Genomic DNA, 21,987 nt, shown 5'->3' on the forward strand with positions numbered 1-21,987 from the left:
ATATTTACTCTTACATGTCAATTTGCAACCTTAAACAAATCACACAAGTATACTCTGTCCCGGCTACGGTGAGTTAGTCATATTATTTTTGGCCAACTTCTCAAACCAATTATCTCGATTAAAATGAATTTGAAACCATAGCTGATTAAAGTTGACTTGTAACAGAATTGGACTCTGTAGCTATACTAAACCCGACGCATGAATAGTTTTCATAGAATCAAATCAAACATCCTCTAATGTAAAATGAAGATATTGAGGACTCATAAGAAACCCTTAAGAACCAAAATATGAAAAGCTTCTTACAAAAACATCTTATTTCTGATATAATATACTCCGTTTTCTTTCCAGACAGAAGGATTGCACAAAACTCTTCATTTTGAGGAAAAGAAACATCAGGGAGTTGGAAGAAGGGGTTAACAACTTCATGGAAGTTTCACATACAAGATACAACAAACTAACAGAAAGCATAGAAGATACTGAAAAACTCGAATTATACTATTGAGGGTAAGGTGATCAGCTGATCTCCATGTCAGGCATCCTTTTTAGCACCTATATATGTGGCATATAACATTTTAACTATCTTGAAGGCTTCCGGTAATAATACCTGAACAGAACAACCAGAATAGATCAATAGATCTAGTTATTTTAAATTAAAAGCTCACGAGAAACAACAGCTGGTTTGATAAAGAAACTGAATATATTCAGAATGGTAAAAGTAACTTACACATAAATCTTAATGCCAAATATGGAGGAATACTTTCGTAGAAGACGCTCAGTAGAATACCAAATTGCTCTATCGGATCCATCTTGATATCCGACACGTGGCATGTGGAGCGAGGCTGTTTATGAAATTCAGATAAGAAAAATGATGTTAATTCAGAAAATTAAAAAGGTTGTCAGGATTCAACAATCATCAAACTATTTGAAATTGGGTTAAACTGACTGAACAGATTACATATACGAAAAAGTACTTCAAAATGCTAAGGCTCCTGCAAGTATAACGACTCAATGCGATTAACAAGATCCACTGAATCAGAAAAGAAAACAGATACGTACATGACCCAGACCAATAAATCGGACTGAGCACTAAGTTCAATCAATTATTGTTAAAAGGTCTCAATAACGAATCATTCAATTCTTCAACTGAGTTAGAAATAAGTTTGATAAATTTGAATCTGCTTGGTAACTGAACTCTACCACAGAAATGGTGTCACTCGACTAGCGGTATTGGTGGTGAAATCAACATGAAAATGAAGGAATAAGGTACATCAGTGATTTTGGCTATTTCACATGGACAAAAACGACATCTCATAATCTACTGCATGTCTTTGTGTGGCACTCACAGTGGCAACAAATGCGTCTCCCTACTCAGTTAGCGATCTCACTTATACACTACTAAATAAAAGTACTTAATATACTACTCTATAAAATACTGAGATAAATATTCCTATAACTGTTTTTGAACCTTTATTGCTACAGTCTCATTATAGGTAGCCATTACAATATGAAGTTCTAAACCATGCATAACAAGCATTGTGGAAAATGCATCGAAGTATAAAACTTAAGGGTGCAACTCTTATTATTTCTAAATTAATCAAATCATAGCTATTGAAATTTCAAAAAGTATTAAACTAATAGCATCAATCAAACAACAATTGCAATTTCAGTCAAAGCCACATCACCCTACCAATGTTATCTAATTCCACAATGTAATTTGCTTTTTGAATTCATAATTTGACCGAAATGGTCCAAAAATTAACTAAAGTTTTCTTGATTTGCAATAAGCAAGGAAATTAGTGAATTAGCTAACACCGTTTAGTACCCCTCACAGTTCTCAGAGGATGAAAGATAATACCAGATTTTTGGGCAGCAACAGATGATGCTTTTGATAAGCAAAGTTCCAAATCACTTGTGGAAATACTGCTGCGGGGAACTTTACGTCTGGGATTATATGACTGAACTACAGCCAAGGCAACCCACCGAGGCATCCCACCATCTTTAAGCTGCTCAGCTTCGGCATCTGCAGGCCAACTTGATTTTATAATACTGAAGTAAAGACGCTGAAACAGAAATGCTGAATAACCAAAACAACCTATTTGATTTTTGGTACTAAATTATGGAAACAAAAATGAATTTATGTTAATTTTCGTGAAATGTGCTAAGTTATTTCCCATGGTAATGAAACTCTCATCCTCAAACATGTATTTTTTTCACAGTTTACCACTATGACCTTCTCAAGTAATGATATGAATAAATTCTGAAGGTAAAAATAAGTATGCTATTTGGATCAAAGGAAATGAAACGAAATAAAGGGATGGTCATGGCATTCCCTCATCTGGATAGAGGGGGGAGGAATAGAGCTTAGAGGAGAGGGAATTGGAAGAGAGAATTCCCTTACATTTGTACAAACCAATCCTTCCAACAAAGGAAAAATTTTGGAAGAAAAACACATCAAACTTCCCTCCCCTTCCCTCCTCCCATCCTTTTCTCTCCCCGCACCCCAAAAAAAAAATTCCAAACACACTCTTAGAGTAGAACAAGTATGACCTATTAACCTTGCAAGTACTTTCCTTACTAAATTACATTATATTTTCATTACCATTCCCATCATTTAATACCAATAATAAAACGAGTTGTATATACTTTGCTCCATGAAGTACTTTGCAATTTGAAAAGATAATAAGGTAAGCAAAAAGCAAACGTATCGAAAATAGGAGCACTGTACTATCACAAGAAGAAACGAAACACACACTTCATCAGCATAAGAATTTCATTGAAACTGAATTATGGCAGTGAAAGGAATACTCATGTAAATGCTAAAATAATATGACTGTATTACTGTAACAAATTACGGTTACACAAAAGTGTCTTCCCACCCCACCCCCTCTAAGCCCACAAAAAGCAGACAAAAACGGTAGTTCCCAACAGAATGGTAAGCTGACAGCAGAGAGAATAACAACAATGCCAAAGTCTTAGTCCCAAAAGATTTGGTCGACTTTACCACGGAGAGAACATTCATTCATATCTCTAGCCCATATAATCTGAAACTCTTGCAAATTCCAAACCGATTTTTTGTCAAATGTGTTCCAAGTGCCTTTGCAAGTTAATAAACAAAAATATTGGAACAAGAACAACTGAACAAGTTTATCAGAAAGCTTTTGAAAATTCAACTAAAACTGTTCATAGAGAAAACATATGCAGACGGTTCTAATTTGAATGTGTAAGAAACCGAACAAGAAAGTTACCATCTACTTGTATAACATGAAGATCTCCAAGTTTAAGGTCCCCAAATTCAGCTGCACGCTCATATGCCTCTGGAACTTTAGTAGAGAGCTTGGCCAATGCGTCAAACATTCCACCGTGGCCCCAGTGTCCAGAGTCATCAACAGAGCTGATGGACAGATAAGCATGTTATTTATGGTAATCAGCATACTAGTTCCAAAAAGAGAGGGACATAGCAACATGGTTTTCAACAAAAAGTCCACAAATCATATATGGATTTTGTAACTATGCCTTTTTCAACATCCTTCCTCTTTCTATTTCCTTCATTTTCCCATTTTCTAGTTTCTTACCTCCAAACCATGCCTAGGTCACTTAATGGCATTGGGGTAATTGCATGTTGTTGAGGCTGGAAAGAATTATGGGAGAGGGCTGTGTTTTGAAGTGTAGGAGGTGGATTTGAGAACTTGAAAATGCCAAGCAGCAACAGCAAATGGTCATACAAGACAACAGAAAGAGGTTAGAGGGGAATGTTTATTTCTAATTACACATCAAATACACTATTAAGTGTTATATAGTGCCAATATAGAGGTATCATCATCATGTCTATAACCAAGAAAGCACTATTTTGAAAAACATCCTTCAAAGTAGTTTAGGGCCTCAGCTACCTACTAAGATCAACAATATTCCCTTCATTTGACCTTGATCTTCCCAAAGGTACTCTTATATTAAAAACATCGTGACAATATGACATCATTTAATTCACTTCACATTGAACCCAAGATCTAGAAGCAATAAGACATGCATTACTGATTTTTAGCACAATAACATCGTATTTAAGAAAAAATATGCATATATTAAAATTTAAACCAAAATATGATATAACCAAATAAGACGTGCGCACATTAGTGAGCCAACAGTAAGGCCAGAACACTGGTCCACTTATCTGAGCTTTATGAATCACAAAATGCATGTCAAAGGCAGTACTGTTACGGTTTACCTGAATATAACTGTCGGCTCAGAGGAGCACACTTCAGATGGATTTGTACAGTCCCCAAAAATAAAGTTTACGGCACAATGATCTGACATAAGATCGGAATTTACTGGCGGGATAGGATTAGGGACAGAAAGCGATTCATATCCAAGTGCTTGCCACTTAGCCAACTTCTTTTCCACTGCTTTCTTTCTCGCAGATTCAAGCCTTTGAAGTTTTTCCTCAGATGTTATTCTCCTACTCTCCAATTCCAAGGTGGTCTTATCAGTGGATTCGGCTACCTCCTTAAATTTTTCAACCCAGGAATGGTAAGAAGCTTCGTCAAGACAAGGGTCAAGATTTACAGTAGAATCAGAAATCTTTATTCCAAAATCACTTCCACTTGGACCAGTAGGATTCAGAACAAACTTCTCCATATCCTTGTCTAATTCCTTACCAGTGCGCTTGGCAAGAACTTCAGCAGCCAATGTGTTTAATTCAGATATTGTCGGCTCACTTGACTTTTCTTTACTGCTCTCTTGAGGATCAAATATACGTAACCCATATATCATAGACTTTAGGTCGCTTGGGCCAGCCCCAGAAAGTTCTTTCCCCACCTGCTCTGAAACCTCATCATCAATAATATTATGACTAAGCTGCAACTTCTTTCTTGCTCGCTGCATAATGACCTGGTAAGAAAATCCGATACCTGTCAGATATCTAAGCCAATGCAATGACTCGTGAAACCAATAATTCTCACCTCCTCAATAGTGCGTCCTGTAACAAGGTTTATTGACAGCACATGGTTCATCTGCCCAATCCGATGAGCTCGCTGCAATGCTTGTCTATCAACCTGAGGATTCCAATCTTGTTCATAAAATATAACCTGCAAAAGATCTCTAATAAATTCACTGAACTTCCCTACAATTCATTGAACATGACAATTCTTCTATGCATTTGATGGAAGTATGAACCACCAAAAGAAAGATATACTCCCACAGTACTGTACTGAAGTGTACAGATAAATTCATTCAATAGTCAGGGAAGAGAGAAATTATTTCTCCTTACCAAAAAAATTAACTAGAACAGACTTCATTGGAATTTCACTTCATGATGAAAATCTAAAACAAACAATAACTATTTAAAAACACAATTTATCTTCTTTTTTTATAAGGAATTTTTTTTATTAGTTAAGAAATATGTCAAACACCCATGGGATGAGGAATCCCAAAAGGCAAATAAAGATAGCTACAGTATCAAATTCCAATTACTTCAACATAAATCATTAAGAGAGCAATGGTTAAAAAATCAATGTGCTAGCCCAAAGTGACACAAAAAAGACCACCTTTTTCCCATAGCACCTCTACATGTAGAAATAGATCATCAAAAATTCTCTTATTCCTTTTTTACCATATAGCCATAGAATGGTTGAAACACATTTTGTAAATTTTCTACGTAAAAGACTGATATTGCCTTAGCCTTTATAGACCCTACTTCCTCCCACGCGTCCCCAACCACATCCCCCCCCCCCCCCCTCCCCCCCACCCCCAACCCCAAAAAAATAAATAAATAAATAAATAAATCAGGAGTGAAAAAAGGCAAATTTTTGAAAACAAAATGCAGCTACTTGGAGAGGAAATTACAAACCATAAATGTTAGATTGTTCAACAACCACGTGACATGGAGGCATTTTGCAAAAATGACAAAAATTTGTCCAGGATATTGTAAGCACATTACTCCAACTTTTAAAATTGTGTCACTACTTTTACATCTTTGTTCAAAGAACTTGGGCAGTGACAAATAATGTTTTGGCAGTCTGAAAAGCAAGAGTATAGGAACACAAATAGGTGGGGCATGGGGAGATAGACACTTCTTAACACCACAGAACACAGGTTATTTACATTTTACAATATGGAATGAACATACGGTGTCAGCAGCCATGAGATTCAAACCTACTCCACCAGCTCTTGTAGATATCAAAAAGACAAAAACACCTTGTTCACTGGATTCAGAGTTCTTGTTCTGAGAGGCTGATGAATTGGTGAAATTCCTTATTGCAGCAAAACGCTCCTCTGCTCGAATCGACCCATCAAGGCGTTCATAAGAGTAACGACGTAACTCCAAATAATCCTAGACATCCAGGTAAATGTGTTGATAATGCATACATCAATGTACAAAACCGTGATACTCAGCTCACAAACAACCCATCCCCAGCCGAGAAAAAAGAAAAATAGAAGTAAAGAAAAGAAACCTGTAAAATATCAAGCGATTGGGTCATTTGGGCAAACAAAAGAACACGATGTCCAGATTCATGCAGCTTTTGAAGAAGTTGGTCCAAAATCATGAGTTTGCCACTAGCCTGAAAAAGAATTTTAGAAATGAAGTAAAACAAGCACAAAAACCTTCGCTATTGTATAATTTTCGTGTCTTTCATTTCCTTCTCCATTTAACTATAACTAACTAAACCAGAGCAGAGACAAACAAGGATACTAGCAAAAGTCTCATTAAACTAGTAAACCCGAAAGGGAACACTTAAACACAGATACCTAACAAGACTCAAGCATGTATACTGAGAGCACCATTAAAAATAGGTACCTGGACAAGGTGCTCACCCTCTTCATAGGGTTCTGGTTCAATACCAGGGAAGAGATAAGGATGACTGCATGCCTTTCGAAGTTGGACTACCTGAAGGAACATGTCAATTACATTAAAATAGATCAGCAGTTAAACAACATTAAAAAGGTCTAATATATTGAAATATTAGATGTCATTTCCCAAATGTGCTCTTGAGGAATGTCAATAAAACCAACTCGACTGATAATGTCAGGTTAAACAGAGATATATTTTACTTAGATATGTTTGCTTAATTTTATTATTTCATCATCTATATAACTTACAAGACATCAAAATAAAATAATGGCTAAAAGAAGTCCAACATATTGACTGAACCTGCAGTACTGCATCAAGAAACAGTTTGCAATAATTTCTAAAGAAAAAGATCTACTTGCTCAAAAGTTCTTGTTTTCACTTTTCAATACATATCAAGCTGCATGAATCCTTTCTCACAGAGGAGATTATCAATGATTGGACTATGTCTTTCTTTGGATTATGACCGTGTAAAGTACTTCCTTAATTAAGGGCTGTCAATGTCAATGGTCAAAAACCATAAGCAGCTCAAAAAATACTAATACTCGAAATTTTCATGTATTTAACCACTGAGCTGTAGCATGTCATGAATATCAAAAAATATTAATACTCGAAATTTTCATGTATGTAACCACTGAGCTGTAGCATGTCATGAATATGACTTACCACATTCTGTAATGATTGAACATTAGATGTTCCAGAAGCCAATGCAAGAAGTCTAGATAGCTCCTTTCTCAAAATTGATGTATAAACACTCTTCTGCAAGGCTACAAGTGGTACCATCCTACATAATTCAGAACTCAAAGTAATTAGATTATATCCCGTCAACAAAATTGTTTGAATAAGTTACCATATCTTGAACATTTCTGAACAAGAAGGATATGAAAATAGAGCAAAGCAGCCAGTGGAAGACCAACACTGTAATCTCAGTAAGAGGAGGCAACGCAAGGCTTCCACATTCAATAAGTTTAGCTTTTGTCCTACGAATCATGAACACCGCCCCCAATAACCACTTTAAAGTGTTCAGCTGCTCTTTAACTGTGGCGCCATCATGGCCTGGAGAGAGAGAAAGAAAGAAAGAAAGAAAAAAAAAAAAAAAAAAGCAGTAAGGATGACATATTGTCAAATAAAGATGTCCTTGCAAAATCGACGATGTTTTTGTTATTAAATCGATAGTAAACATATTCCTACATAAATTTTCCATGACAGAATGTAAAAGTGAAATCCATTCAGTTTAAAATTGAAGGATAAGGAAGAAAAAATTATTGTGGATCAAGCAGCTAGATTTAATTTACTAAATAACATACATATGCTATTCCTTCTCCAGGCAAGTGTCCTGCACTGCCATTCAATATAGAGAAAATCATGCACACGAATTCCCTATTTTTTAGGTAAAGGCATAGAACAAACCGGAGCATGCCATATTGTTGTCAACTGATAAAAAATAAAACCCCATATCTACAAATCATTGTGACTCAGGAAATTGGCTATGGGAACACAATATGCAACGTAGAGTGACTCGGAAATGATACGGTAAGAGATTCATTATGTGTTAAAAAAAAAATTTAGTAACTCAAAATAAAATTGGTTTTTGTGCTTTGAAATTTTTGCTTTTAAGAAATTTTCTAGGTTGAATCTCTTTGGTTTTCTCCCTTCTCTCTCCCTTTAATCTGTGAATAAAATCCAAAAACCTTAAACAATTTTGGTTGAAGGTCTGCTAAACCAGTGGAGATGTCAACTTGAGTGATACGGGTTGAATTTCGTAAATAATCAGAGAAAGACGTTCGAGGTCGCAAATCAAGACTATGTCACTGGTTTCAAGTTTTTACTATGCAAATTCATACCAAAGGACAAGGACCATCTAAAAATATACAAATAAATGTATCTTCTCTCTTTTTCTCTATGTTGTTTTGATATGCTCCTTATCAAAACGCAAATTGATTGCTATTAAAAAACAGGATGATGCAAAGAAAGCAACTCTATCTGCTGCTAAGACATTAACTCAACAAGCGAAAAAATTCAAGAGGTACATAAACTAATTTCGAAGCTTTATCATCCACTCAAACTTTATAGTGGGATTTTATTTGTTTTTTAAGTTCACCCACCTAAAAATCTTACTAAGGATTGTGATTATACTTTACACTTGTATACTCTCAAATCAGAAATTCAATATGCTACATTCACAAATTAAAAAGGTCCTTAAATTTTTATTTTCTTTCAAATTAAAGAACTGCAACAGAAACCTTAACAAGACTATATTTGCAAGTAACAATACACCCATTTCAAAGATAGAAATAAGACTTCCATGTTAACTAAAATACCTAATTTTCCACTCTACCACCCTCACCCCATATCTCCACGTATCCAAAAATACCATTCAAAAAATATGTATCACCATACAACATTAACTACGCCAAATTCATTTATATAGCTCCTGCATTTATAGTGCTTAAGAGGTCAAATGTACACAATCTTACCTAGAAAAACCAAAGAGGTTGTTTCCAGTCGACCCTTGATAGCAACCATCATCTTCCACTTCGGAAAAAGAAATGTGTATATGAAAAATTGTAATTTGAAACCAAAGACTAGTATTTTGGCTCCAATGTCAATGAATAAACACATCTCCCTAATGAATGTAACAATTTCAAAACATTATTAAAGGATGATCCAACACAATATTATTTAAAGAACCAACAATCATAGTGCAAAACTGCAACAGTCACAAAACAACTCTCACGGCCAATGTGCATTGTTTTGACAGAGAAAAAAAGTTTCTTAAAAGATTTCTACTTTACCTTTGTATTTTTGTGTGTTTTGATCTACTGTCAATGCTCTCTAATAGAGATCTAACTAATTTCCTAATCATAGGGAAAGGCATATTTTCTAATTAACTGAAACAACTAATTCTTATAATTATGTTTTAATTTTATCATACATTTCCAACACACTCTTAAGTTGGGCGTTGATACTGGGTCATTGGATACTCAACAACCAACTTGCAGAATAACTACCACTCTACTCGAACTCACTAAAATCCTAAAATTTTATCTTTCTTTTTCTTGAACGCGAACACAATTCTTTTGCGCAAAATCTATTTTTAACGTGGATGAGAATGCCACTCTTTTGGACCTCCATGCTCATTATTTGTCTTTTGATTGGATGAAATGTCACTCCTTTTGAATTCGCCAAGTATCAATTTTTTAAACTTAAATGAGAAAGCGACTCTTTTCGAACTCAACAAGTGTTCCCGACTTTTAAGCTGCTAAATACTACTCCCTTCGATCTCCATCCTTATGGTTTGCCCCATTTGACTTTTGCTGCTCTCCATAGAAATTCTTGGAGGTCTTGAAGAAATTCTTGAGTGTATGGAATCGGAGGACATGGTTTATATATGATTATGTTGGAAGAAAAACATTAATGGAAAAGCAAAAAGACATTGAAAGGAAGAGGAAGGAGATGCTGCCTTTTATTCAAATTAAAAAAGGGTATTTGTGTCATTTCAACTATTAACGAAAACATAACGTTTTTGGCGTCATAATGTTACTGCAGTGACTTTTCCAAGAGTTAAGTGCTAATTTGTGGAAAAAAATTTAAGAATTGTTACCACTCGTCTTTCGCCATAGTTGGTGCTTACCATATAGAATATCCCTTTTAATATTTATATTTCTATTCTATTTTACTTTCCATCAGCAAAATTGTAAATCATTAAAATACGATTACAATACACTGATGCATGCAATATTTTGAACTATGTAATTGCAAACACAAGCTCTAAAGTAATGGACTAATGACATGTCATTTAGATACACATTAATTCATCAAAACCAATAGCATATAATCAACAAACGGGCCATTTAATCAAGAGAAACAAGTGCTCAAACCCTATACCTCTACAATGTACTCTCTATTTATGTTTGGCGCACTCACACACATTATAACACTTAATTCCATAAACACTGTCCCCTCTCTAAATTTATACTCTTAAATCCCGAAAAAGTGTTTCCATCCCCTCTCTAAATTTAACCAAACACAAAATAAAATATGTACAATTGAATATATACAATAATAATAGGACAATAATAATAAATAGGGAAATTATCATTGGTACTCCTGAGTTTTGGCACTTTATCAATGGTACCCCTAAGTTTTTTTTATTATCAATGGTACGCTCGTATTATTGAGCGTTTTACAACCGCAACCTTTTTTAACTTTTTCCATCCAAAATCGTTCAAAACCGTTAACTTTCTTATATGTTTTGAATTGAAAAATAAAAGAAAAAGAAAAAAGTTAACGGTTTTGGACTGAAAAAGTTTTAAAAGGTTATGGTTGTAAGACGCTCAATAGTAGAAGGGTAAAATTGATAATAAAAAAACTTAGGGGTACCACCGATAAAGTGTCAACACTCAGGGTACCATTGATAATTTCCCAAATAAATAAGAGGGTATTAAATCTGCCAACTACAATTCTAAAAAAAAACTAAAAAAAATCTGAACTACTTTCACTTTTTTTAAGCAATTTTAATTTTGAAATTTGTGTAGTATATAATTATCCACGGTACACTAAGAGTCTTTTACTCTTATTTTTTTCAATTTTCTCCCATCTTTCTATAAAGTAGAACAGGTGGCTTTCCTTATACTCCAATTACTCTAGTAATTACAGTAATTTATGACACATTCCATTGAAAGAGTCACAAGCTGCCATCAATTTCTTCTTCCTGAAAAGGACTATACCAGTCATCTAGTTGATGCTTAATAATGGGCTTTAATGGTGGAATTTTATTCTTCAATTTGTATGAAGTCTTCAATCTTCTAATCTGATTTTATCATGTAAGAGTTGTGTCCTTTTATGTTTCAATTTCTCCCGTTCTCTTTTTTCATTTTTTTAGAATATCTTTTTGAAGAGAAAAACCTAGAACATTTTGCGACGATTTCTTCTTCATGCTACCCTCTTTTCTCATTTAACATATATTCGGAAAACGATTCGCTCCCATTGGCGATTCAACCGGCAAACGAACCCCGGTTCGGGCCGAGCGAACCAAATCGTGATTCGTGGGTAAAACCACTGAATCAAGTGACACTATGTGAGAATCTAGAATTGTAATTCTCAAAATCTGACCTCAGAAACAAAATAGCCCTCAACGGAGCTATAGGTTCCTTGACTTTTTGATTTTTTTATTTGGAAAAACTACCATGAATAATCCTACTTTTTGTTAATTTTCCTACAATAATACCAACTTTTGATTAACCATGAATAATACTAACTTAAATGGGCGTTTTTTCCTAGAAAATTCCTAACATGTTAAAAATCAAACTATAGGTGATTAGATGACAAAAAAATTTTGTAAAATAATTAATAAACTAAAGTTGGTATTATTCTAGAAAATTGCTCCCCTAAGTTGGTATTATTCATGGTTAATCAATAGTTGGTATTATTGTAGGAAAATTAACAAAAGGCTGTATTATTCACGGTAATTTTTTCTTTTTATTTTTGTTTCTATCTTTTGGTTTTTTTTCAATGGAATAATTTTGATATTGATCACAAAGTTGCACGAAATTTGCTGACTTCATGGTGGAATTCTGATATTATCTTCCAGAGAAATAGTATATGCCTCATGGCAAAAAAGATTTTGGTTTAAGGCAGTGGACTACGATAAAACAAAGATATCAACAAACTTAACATCTTAATTTCTAAAGAAGGTGACTAAGCATTTATTAGCACAAGGGACAAACAAATTTGCGATTTCCTCCATTTTCCCTCTGGTTCTGTTTTGAATCATTTGATTTTCCTTTCAAGAAACAATTCAAAGTAACACCCTCAATCTTGATGAAATTGGCATAGCAATTGTAGAGAGGATGTATATAGGCAGGTAACTTTTTTTTTTACCTTTTCTTATCATACCATATCATACCATCATACCCAATTCCCGCTTAGTGGAAAACAATACATAGAATAGCAGGATGGCGAAACGCAAGAAAAGCCAAAGCTCATAAATGGAAAACTTTACAACATTGGAAAAATTAAAATGGGCAACTATTTACCTATTGAAGTATCCCCCACAGCCTTAAATGAGTGAAGGAATTCTTCCAATGTTCCAAAAATAGAAGGCATACAAAAATGCATCAATGCCCAGAGTTCAGTAAGATTATTTTGAATTGGTGTGCCGGTCATTAGCAAACATCTAGGCATAACATATCTCTCTTTAAGCACGCCATACAGAACCTGTGCACGCACATACAAGAATAGAATTCAAATAAAAATAATTATAGAACATTGACGAGCTTGCACAAGAAAAGCACCAAGATTATTTTAAAGAACATTGCAACACTATCTGTTCACCAATAATTATACAATAAAAGAAATTCTACCAAACAGCAAAAAGATAAGACATCCAAAAGTCAGAAAAGAGAATGAGTGACCAGCTTACACTTGATACATTTTTAAGCCTTTGAGCTTCATCAATCACACTATAATGCCATTGAAATTGCGTGAGAAAATTCTGGTCAATAAGTGCAATATCATATGTTGTCAAGAGCACGTCAAATGGTAACATAGATACCTGCATTATTCAAGCTCTAAACTCAACCATCATAACAAAGAACTAAATAAGTGTATATACTGTATTAAAAGTTAAAAGATGTTCGATAAACATAGCTTGTAAAAAGACTCGTCACCATTCGAGCTGTTCAAAAAACATAACATAACAAAACATACATCAGAATGTGAAGATTTTGCTTGAACGTGCTCATACATTGTCCTCCTTAGTAAACGCCTATGCTCTTTTTCACCAACATACCTGTGAACTTTCAATTTCGGAGCAAATTTCTCTATTTCTGACAGCCAACCATCGATCACACTTAAGGGGCACAAAACCACTGCACATATTTCATAATTTTTTATTAAATATATTTGAGCTTCGAAACAAATTTACAATACTATGAGTGATCCGAAATAGGTTGTCTTACAAAATGGTCCTGGCAATCTTTGATGAAACTTCAAGTAGCTCAAAAAAGTGATAGCTTGCAAAGTCTTTCCTAATCCCATCTGTTATATTCATATTCAGTACAAGAGGAGAGAGACAAGGAAAAAATCAAACAACATAATTTCCTCCAAACTTCTTTGAATCCTATGGATGTCTAGGCCCGCCCATACTTTGATTTACACTACATTTATTCAATAAACGGATGCAATGACGTAAAAGGTAGACAAGATCCATCATACCTCGTCTCCTGCAAATATGAGCGGTAAAAAGGTGAGGATCAAAATTCCTAAATTTAAAAAAAAGAAAAGATAATTGAAAGTAGCTAAAAGGGCAAACCAAGAAAGCAGAGGGGCAATTGAACTTTACGAACTAAGGATGTCTCCCTCTATAGTGGTTAAATCTTTATTTCACGGCTATCTAAGCACAAATTTTAATATAGGTCATTAAGATTCTAATACTCACAGCATATGATAAATGAGGGCACCACGTAAAATGGTTAAATGATTGCGTATGTTGCATCCGTAAGAAGTACGATGAACAAAATTCAAGCATATTGCAAAGGTATTATGTAAATATTTAGTTATAGAAAATTTAAAAATGATAATATGTATTTCTATAATTACAGCATTATAAAGCGAGAAACCCTAACTAAGTTTTCCTATGTATTGTAAATATCAACAAATGGCCAACTAAGGAAGAATTCTTCTTTCCTATATGGTATTAAGCCTTCTAGTCCTCTACTACTCTTTCTCTCAAAACCCATACGCCTAACTCGAATATTTTCAGCCACCATAAACCACTATGGCTGACGCTCTACCAAATTTTCATGCCACCACAAACTCTCCTACTTCTTTCTCTATCATCTTTCTTTATTATATTGATATGAGATTTCTGAAGCTTGACATTCCAATGAAAATATAGAAACAATTGGATGCTATTGTTCTCCAATGAATATACATCATTATTTCTACTATTTTTATACTCAAGATTCTTGATGGTAAGCTTATGGCTATGACAATGTGGAACCATTTATGCGCTATTTTCAAGATAATGAGGTACTGGTGTGTTACATCAGTTCAACTCTTTATCAGATTATTATCATGCTCTCAAATCCAATTCAGTGCAACTATCATCATTAGAACATCCAATTTGTGATGAAAAACAAAGTCTTCAATTGGTAGACTGTGGTAGCATCTCTTATTCCTCCCTCGTCCCTCTTTGGAGAAAGCATGGTCCTTGCTTTAATTGGATTTGGTAAGTCGAGTAAAAAGCCAATCAACTCTAATACTACTATTGCACTCCTTACGAGCACAACTCACACAACATGGTCCAAATTCACATAATTTACCATCGTCGCAGCATATTTTTAATAATAAGGGTATTGGCCATGGTGGTGGATGTCGTTGTGTTGGTACTTGTGGTGATTGGTATGGTGGTCATAGTAGAGGTGGTTTCCGACAAATGCAATTATATTGAGGCCTAGCATCTTGGTTTTTAGCGGATCCACCGAGTAGTAACTGGCGACCCTCTTCAAGCCTATTTTTATGCAAGCCCCTCCTTACAAGATAGGCTTCTAGGTTTGCCCCAACAACATTCGGCCATGACTTATAATAGGTGACATCAGTTCACCAATTTTTCTACATTTTTCAATACATTGCTGACAGACTCAATTTGGTATTTGAATATATTTCTAAGTCTCACGTTAATAATAAATAAGGTGTATCATCATTTATGTTTGATTGGCCCACAAGTGATTCCACTAATTGTTGGCAATGGAAAAAATTTGTACTAGTTGAAGGAATGGACACTTTTCTTCCTAAACCTCTTCCTCCTTAAAAGGTTTTTTATGCACCTTGCATTATTAAAAATTTGACTTCAATAGGTCAAGTTACTAGTGAAAATTCAGTATCCATAGAAATTTTTTTTTGACTTGTTTCATTTTTCAATGAAGGACCTTCAGACGAACCATTTTGATGAGGTGCAACGGTATCCTTTCCAACATCTTCCTCCTCTACACATTAGCGTAAAATGTGGTATCGATTGCAATTGCGGCATGGTGCAAAAATGTTGTCGCGGTCGCGATCGCGGGTCGTGCGAACAGAAAAAATTTGGTTGTCGCGGAACGGGTTGCGATAATTATACAGTATAATTTATTTATATACTTAAATTATAAATATATTCCTTAAATGGTTTATTGTTATTTAATTATGAAATATTACATATAATAATAATAATGATAATAATAATAATAATAATAATGAGGGGACCACGTTGTACATTGCTCCAGCAAGATTGGCATGAAGTTTCGACACAATTTGGTTCGGGACATGCTTGTAGATGTTTGTTGCAAAGCGGGGGTTTCAGTCCATAAGGAGGCACCGTTGAGATTCTATTCAGAGGCGGGGAAAAATCTTAGACCTACGGATATCCTTCTCTTTAATTGGCTTCAAGGAAAAGACGCATGCGTGGATGTCACTAGAGACACGCCCTTTGCTGGCACAGGAGTCACCTCATGGGCACCTGGTGTTTCTTTAGCCAATGCTGCAGAAAGAAAGAGGAAGAAATATGTCGCAAAGTGTGAGGAGAATGGTTACAAATTCATATCATTCGCTTTTTCCACATTTGGAGAGTTGGGTAAAGATGCTCTCGAGCTGCTAGCAAGGATTGGCTCTTTTTCCGTGAGTCACTCAGGCAGCTCCAAGTCTAGGGCATACATTATTTAAAGGCTAGCTTTTTGTATCCAAAAGGGTGTGGGTGCTCAGCTTGTTGCTCGACTCCCCACCAACTTTTTGTAAAGTCTCTTTTTATGAAATGAAATATGGTTTATTAAAAAAAATAAAATAAAAATAATAATAATAATAATAATAATAATAATAATAATAATAATAATAATCCCTCCGTTCTTTTAAGTTTGTCCACATTACTATAACGGGTAGTTTAAAAGTTTGTCCACTTTGGAATACTTTCCGTTTTTGGAAATCTTTTTTCTTTAATATACCCTCATAACCCCTCCCATTTTTTCCATTATACCGGTATATTCACTCTCTCACTCCCTTATTTCTCTCATATGACCCGGCCCTTCATTATGACCCCCTCAATTGTCGTAACTCTCTGATCTCTCTTTTCCTCACTCTCTGTCTTCAAACTCGTAATTTCATGGCTTCTTTGAACCATTGCCCCCTGTTAATTCCTTAACTTTAGTTCATTTTTATTGAACTAAAATAAAGATCGGCTTTTTCTCTACATTTTGAGGTAAGTTTCATAATTTTTGACCTTAATCTCCAAAATCAACCCCCTGTTCTTCAACTGCCATTAACATTTCTTCAAACCTTTGTTTTAATTTGATCTTTCTTCCTTATTTTTTCGGGTTTAAATAAAAAAAATTAAAAAAAATTAAAAAAAAAAAAAGAAAAATGACTTAGATCGTATTTTGATTTTTGAGTATGGAAAACAAAAGATCTACTAGTTCTTCAACAATTCCTGCTTATCTTTATGATGGCCTTTGATTATGGGGATTTATGTTCGTGTTCCTTGCATGGCCGGCCACACTCATACTCAAATGAGATTTTAAGGTGGTCTAAGAAAGAACTTGAGGCCTATCAAAAGTCCATTGAAGATGACGCATGTTCACAGTATTACGAGACTATTTCTTCTCCTCTTTCTTATTCATACCTTAATGGAAACGATCTCCCTTTGAAAATTGTTAATTTTGTGTATGATTCTCCAACTAAAATGACTACTCCAAGTCCTTCTGTTGAAGAAGACCCAAAATTGGTGGTTCCTGATACTCCTAAAGAAGTACTTGTTGCTAGGGAAAAAAAACCCTAAGAAATGTTGTTGATGATTGTAAGGCATTTATGTTTATATTTTTTAATTTCATAGCTGAGAACAATCGAAAATTTGGATGTCATTTGATCTTTGGGTGAATTCTGGATATTGTTTGTTGTTGGACAAATTTGTGTTTTTCTGATTTTGGCTTGTTCTTGTTTGATGTTCATAGTTGTTTCTATTTTTTATTTGATGATGTTAGGCACTAACTTATGGACATTGGTTCTTTTTTCAGTTTGGTGTTAAACATTCTGATTTTTCGATGATTTGTTTCTGTTTACTCTTCATCTTTGTCTAAATTTTGTGTTTGATGTTGATCACGCTGTATGTTTATTTTGATGTTGAAGCCCCAATGATGATTTGTTTTCATGAGTTCCTATAAATTTCATAATCTGAAAAAATGACTTTAAATTCCTAGTTGAGTAGCTTTTGTTAAACGTCTAAAATCACTGTGTTATATGCATGTTCAGTGGCATTCATTCTTTTTTGATGATTGTTTATAGTCTGAGAGGTTTAACAACCTCTATGATGAAACAGGGGGCTTTTTTGTTACTGATAACTGTGATACTCCGGATTTAGCATGAAAAATGATTGATAGACTACTCATATCAATAAGGTACATCTTTTCATGGGAGCCCATTTGCTAAGAACTCCACAGTTAAGCGTGCTTGATGGGGAGCAATCTTAGGATGGATGACCTCCTGGGAAGTTTTCCCGGGCGCGCACGAGTGAGGTCAAAGTGCGCTGGAAAGACTTATGTTGGTCTGTGACGCCAGTTTACAGTCTCCATGAGTAGTCATCGGCGGTCCGAGGGGCCGGGGTATTACAATAACACTAATAAAATGAAGCCATTAACAAACATGTACATTAACCATTGATTTCAGATTTGTTTTGCAAAATGTTGCTCCTAAGATTGTTCTATGATGATAACCATATTTTTCAGCAATTCTTTGGAATGTTCCATGAGGTAATGAGTCAGTTGTTCGCATTGAGAGCATCTCTTGAAATATTAAATGCCTCATCTCACTGCTTAGCCTTGAATTATGATGATTGTCTTGTCGTTCTCCTTGCTGCTCAACCATTTATGCCGGTTCTTGCTCTGATTCTGAACTTGATTGAGGATTATATTGGCTTGATCCAAAATACCATGCCCCCTCGACTTCGTCCTCACTTCCTAAAGCCATGAATAAGGCTGTGATGCAGTGTGCAATTGGATTTTTTTGTGGGTGATTGGTTACTGTTTTCAGCAAAGCAGCTGTTGTACTTAGGGTTTACGAACTAATTCAGCTAACTGTTGAATTTTTTTTTGGGATGAATGGCTACTATTATCTTCAACTAAACTGTTGTGTTGAGAATTAAGGTGATGATGTGCTGTTCATTTGTACCTGCTGCCTATATAGCCCCTTGCAGAATTTGGAAAGTCATCTTTGCTTCCATTTTTGGTTCTCAATCATTATGCTAAATTAAGGAAGTAATCCATGTATAGTCTAATTAGCCAATGAAATGGTTGTGTATAAGTTTAAGTATTCAGAATTTTCCCTCCATTATTTTTAATTGCCCTCCAAAACTTTCCAAAAAAGGAAAGAGAGGTGTAACCAAAAACATAATTCTGTTTTGGCCCTTTGTACGTTGCTTTACGGTTTTCCCTTAATTAATGACAATCATATTTTGTTTTATTTGTTTTATTTTATCTTTAATTAAAATGTATTTTCTCTCTCATAATACTAATACAATCATTACTTCACACTACTATTCAATAAAAATAATACCCACTTACTACAAAGATTCCACTTTTCTTACTATGTATGAAAAACCCAAATAAAACAAACTTAAAAGAACGGATGGAGTAATAAATATACATATGAAATACACTCATCTATAAAAAAAAACGTAGTAAATTACTCAATCATATAAAATATCCCTTTAATATTTAAACATAAGAAATACACTCATCTACCCAAATTACAATTGACAACAATAAATATACATATGACAAAAGAAAATTAATAATCCATATTGAAAATAAAAAAAAATTTACTGACGGGAAATTAAAAAAAATAATAGATTGGAGTGTTGGACTTTGGATTTTTATTGTAAAGACTAAAGACATACTACACTCTTTAATGACTCCTCTTTTATATTCCCAAGATTGCTGGATTTTTATTCAAAACAATTAAAGAGTAAAAAAAATAGTCATCTCCCACAGTGACTCTCTGAGCTATACCTTCAAGGCTTCAACTTTAAGTTTTAATGGTGGAGTCTCAAATTTGATATTTTTCTTCAATATTTTCTTTAAAAACAACAGATGTAAGTTTTGTTGCCTTTTTCTTCATTTTCTTTTTAAGTTTTACCTTCTACTTTGGTGTGTGTGTGAAATCTCGCCAGCAAAAACTTGAATCACGGTTGAAATAAACCAAAATCTCCGTTATAGAACGGCCAAAACGGCGATTTCCGTGGTGGTGTGCCGTTTTTCCAAAGGACGTTACAATTCGCGTGATATCGAAACGGTTGATTGGAAAACCGTGTCAACTCGGCCGTTCTGAGTTAACTCGGCCGGGTTTTGACACCATGAATTGTGGTAACGAAACGGTAATGGAGTAATACACCTTTACTAGTTACAACGAGAAAAACGTTGATTTTCTTTTTTTTTGGAAAACCTTTACAGCGCGGCCGATGCGATGCGGCCTTGTAACTACACTATCTACACCATCAACTCTTGTACCATTTCCCTTTATTATATGACATAATTGATTGGGATATCCTAGAGATGCGATTCATAGTTATCTTAGACATAATGATTTATTTCTTGTAATAAGAAGTCAAAACCCAAAATTTGTCATGGTTGGCCATTAAGAAAACACTCAAGACTTCACTTCTTAAAACCCTTTATCCACACCCAAATTCCCAAAGAAACTCTAACCCTAATTGGCAGCAACATAGTCGATTAAAAATTCCTTAGTGATCCTACCTTTCTTCATTCACTTCTTATTCGCCCATTCACTTTTCCTTGCCTTCCATCATCCATTCTTCAACTTAAAACCACAAAGAGCTTCCAATTTCCCTCAAAAACCCTTAAATTCTTCTTGCCTCGCATATCACTTCTAATCCAACTATGATTAGAATTTGCCTAAATTTACATATAGCACTCGATTTATACATTCGATTCTCATTCATGTTCCTTCTTATATATTTTACCAAGCACGTACCTTTTTCGTTGTTCATAGTTTTTATACAGTCTCAAAGTTCGGCCAACTATTGATTTGAATATGTAGTGTATTAGGCAACAAAATACTATTGAATATTTAGTTTTAAGAAATTGAATGAATCTATATGTATTACCTTAAATATAGCATTATAAAGAGCGAAATTTAACTAGATTTGTCCATATATTGTGATTATCAATAAATTGCCTCATAAGTGTTGTATTTCCTATAGTCCACAGATGTTGTCTATAGACAGTCTGCTCTGCAGCAAACCAGTATGAACTTCATACTCAAAAACCAACAAGCAAAAAAGTGCAATGCATGAATAATTTTAATTGTTTGAGCTTCCCCCCATATACAGTGTCTACACGAATATCATATTGAAATATCAATCAATCTATTTAAGTGTTTGCTGAACACATAAGATACAAACTGAGAACAGTAACCCCATTAAACCGCAGTCGTTATAGTCATTAACAACACTTACAATCATATAGTGTCAAATTTACCTTTCAACAAAAAATATGAACACTAGTCCCAAATTCTTTATTTTTATAACTACTTGACCTAATTAAAATTGACCGTCTAGCAAAATCGGCGATAATTTAGAGGAAAGTTATAACTTTTTCAGCAAAGATAAGTTATAAATTAGGGCAAAATAATACAAGATCCATGAATGCGAAATTTAACTGTTAGAATATAGTCATATATTCTAACTTCAACAAAATTGAAAATTGAATGAAATTCAAAGAATAAATTCGAGGGAAAAGCATGAATAATTTACCGAGAATAACGTTGACGCCTATACGATAACGGCGAATAAGCCAAGAAACGCCGTCAATTTGATGAGGTTTAAGAGTTGCGGTAACCCCAATATTTTCACAATTAAAAGACGCCGGATATTTGTCCGCAGACATTACAATTTTCGCTGCCATTTTCAGTCTCTGCTCGTATGAATTACTCATCTTTCTCTATCTTCTCTAAATCTCTGATACTAGTATGCAATATCAAGAAAGTAACAAGCCAACAATGGCGGTGAAAACAAAGAGCAAATAGTTTGGCGGGAATTTTACCTTTTTATTGGAAGGGGGATGAAGACAATTTTCTCATTGCTATCGTCCTAAGAACGTGCGACTGTT

The 21,987-nt window shown here is 34.5% G+C and overlaps 1 protein-coding gene across 3 annotated transcripts; it reads right to left on the bottom strand.

The window, feature by feature from the left end:
* Positions 1-79: 79 nt before the first annotated feature.
* On the bottom strand, positions 80-21,983 carry LOC130805150 (probable helicase CHR10). 3 transcript variants are annotated; one of them, XM_057669813.1, is made up of 16 exons: positions 21,633-21,983; positions 13,801-14,064; positions 13,550-13,710; positions 13,263-13,394; positions 12,877-13,057; positions 7,756-7,894; positions 7,505-7,622; positions 6,788-6,877; positions 6,444-6,551; positions 6,119-6,322; positions 4,953-5,078; positions 4,220-4,881; positions 3,246-3,391; positions 1,856-2,020; positions 725-839; positions 80-604 (listed from the first exon to the last, which is right to left on the bottom strand). In XM_057669813.1, the coding sequence occupies exons 2-16, from the start codon at positions 13,877-13,879 to the stop codon at positions 577-579; spliced, it is 2,454 nt and encodes an 817-aa protein (XP_057525796.1). In that variant the 5' UTR covers positions 13,880-14,064; positions 21,633-21,983; the 3' UTR covers positions 80-576. The 3 variants fall into 3 exon arrangements, with proteins under 3 accessions (XP_057525796.1, XP_057525797.1, XP_057525798.1); XM_057669814.1 differs by having other exon boundaries at positions 13,801-13,879; positions 21,633-21,977; XM_057669815.1 differs by lacking the exon at positions 21,633-21,983 and having other exon boundaries at positions 13,263-13,517; positions 13,632-13,710; positions 13,801-13,863.
* Positions 21,984-21,987: the final 4 nt, after the last annotated feature.

Source organism: Amaranthus tricolor, chromosome 2 (assembly GCF_026212465.1).
Source record: "Amaranthus tricolor cultivar Red isolate AtriRed21 chromosome 2, ASM2621246v1, whole genome shotgun sequence".
NCBI lineage: Eukaryota > Viridiplantae > Streptophyta > Magnoliopsida > Caryophyllales > Amaranthaceae > Amaranthus > Amaranthus tricolor.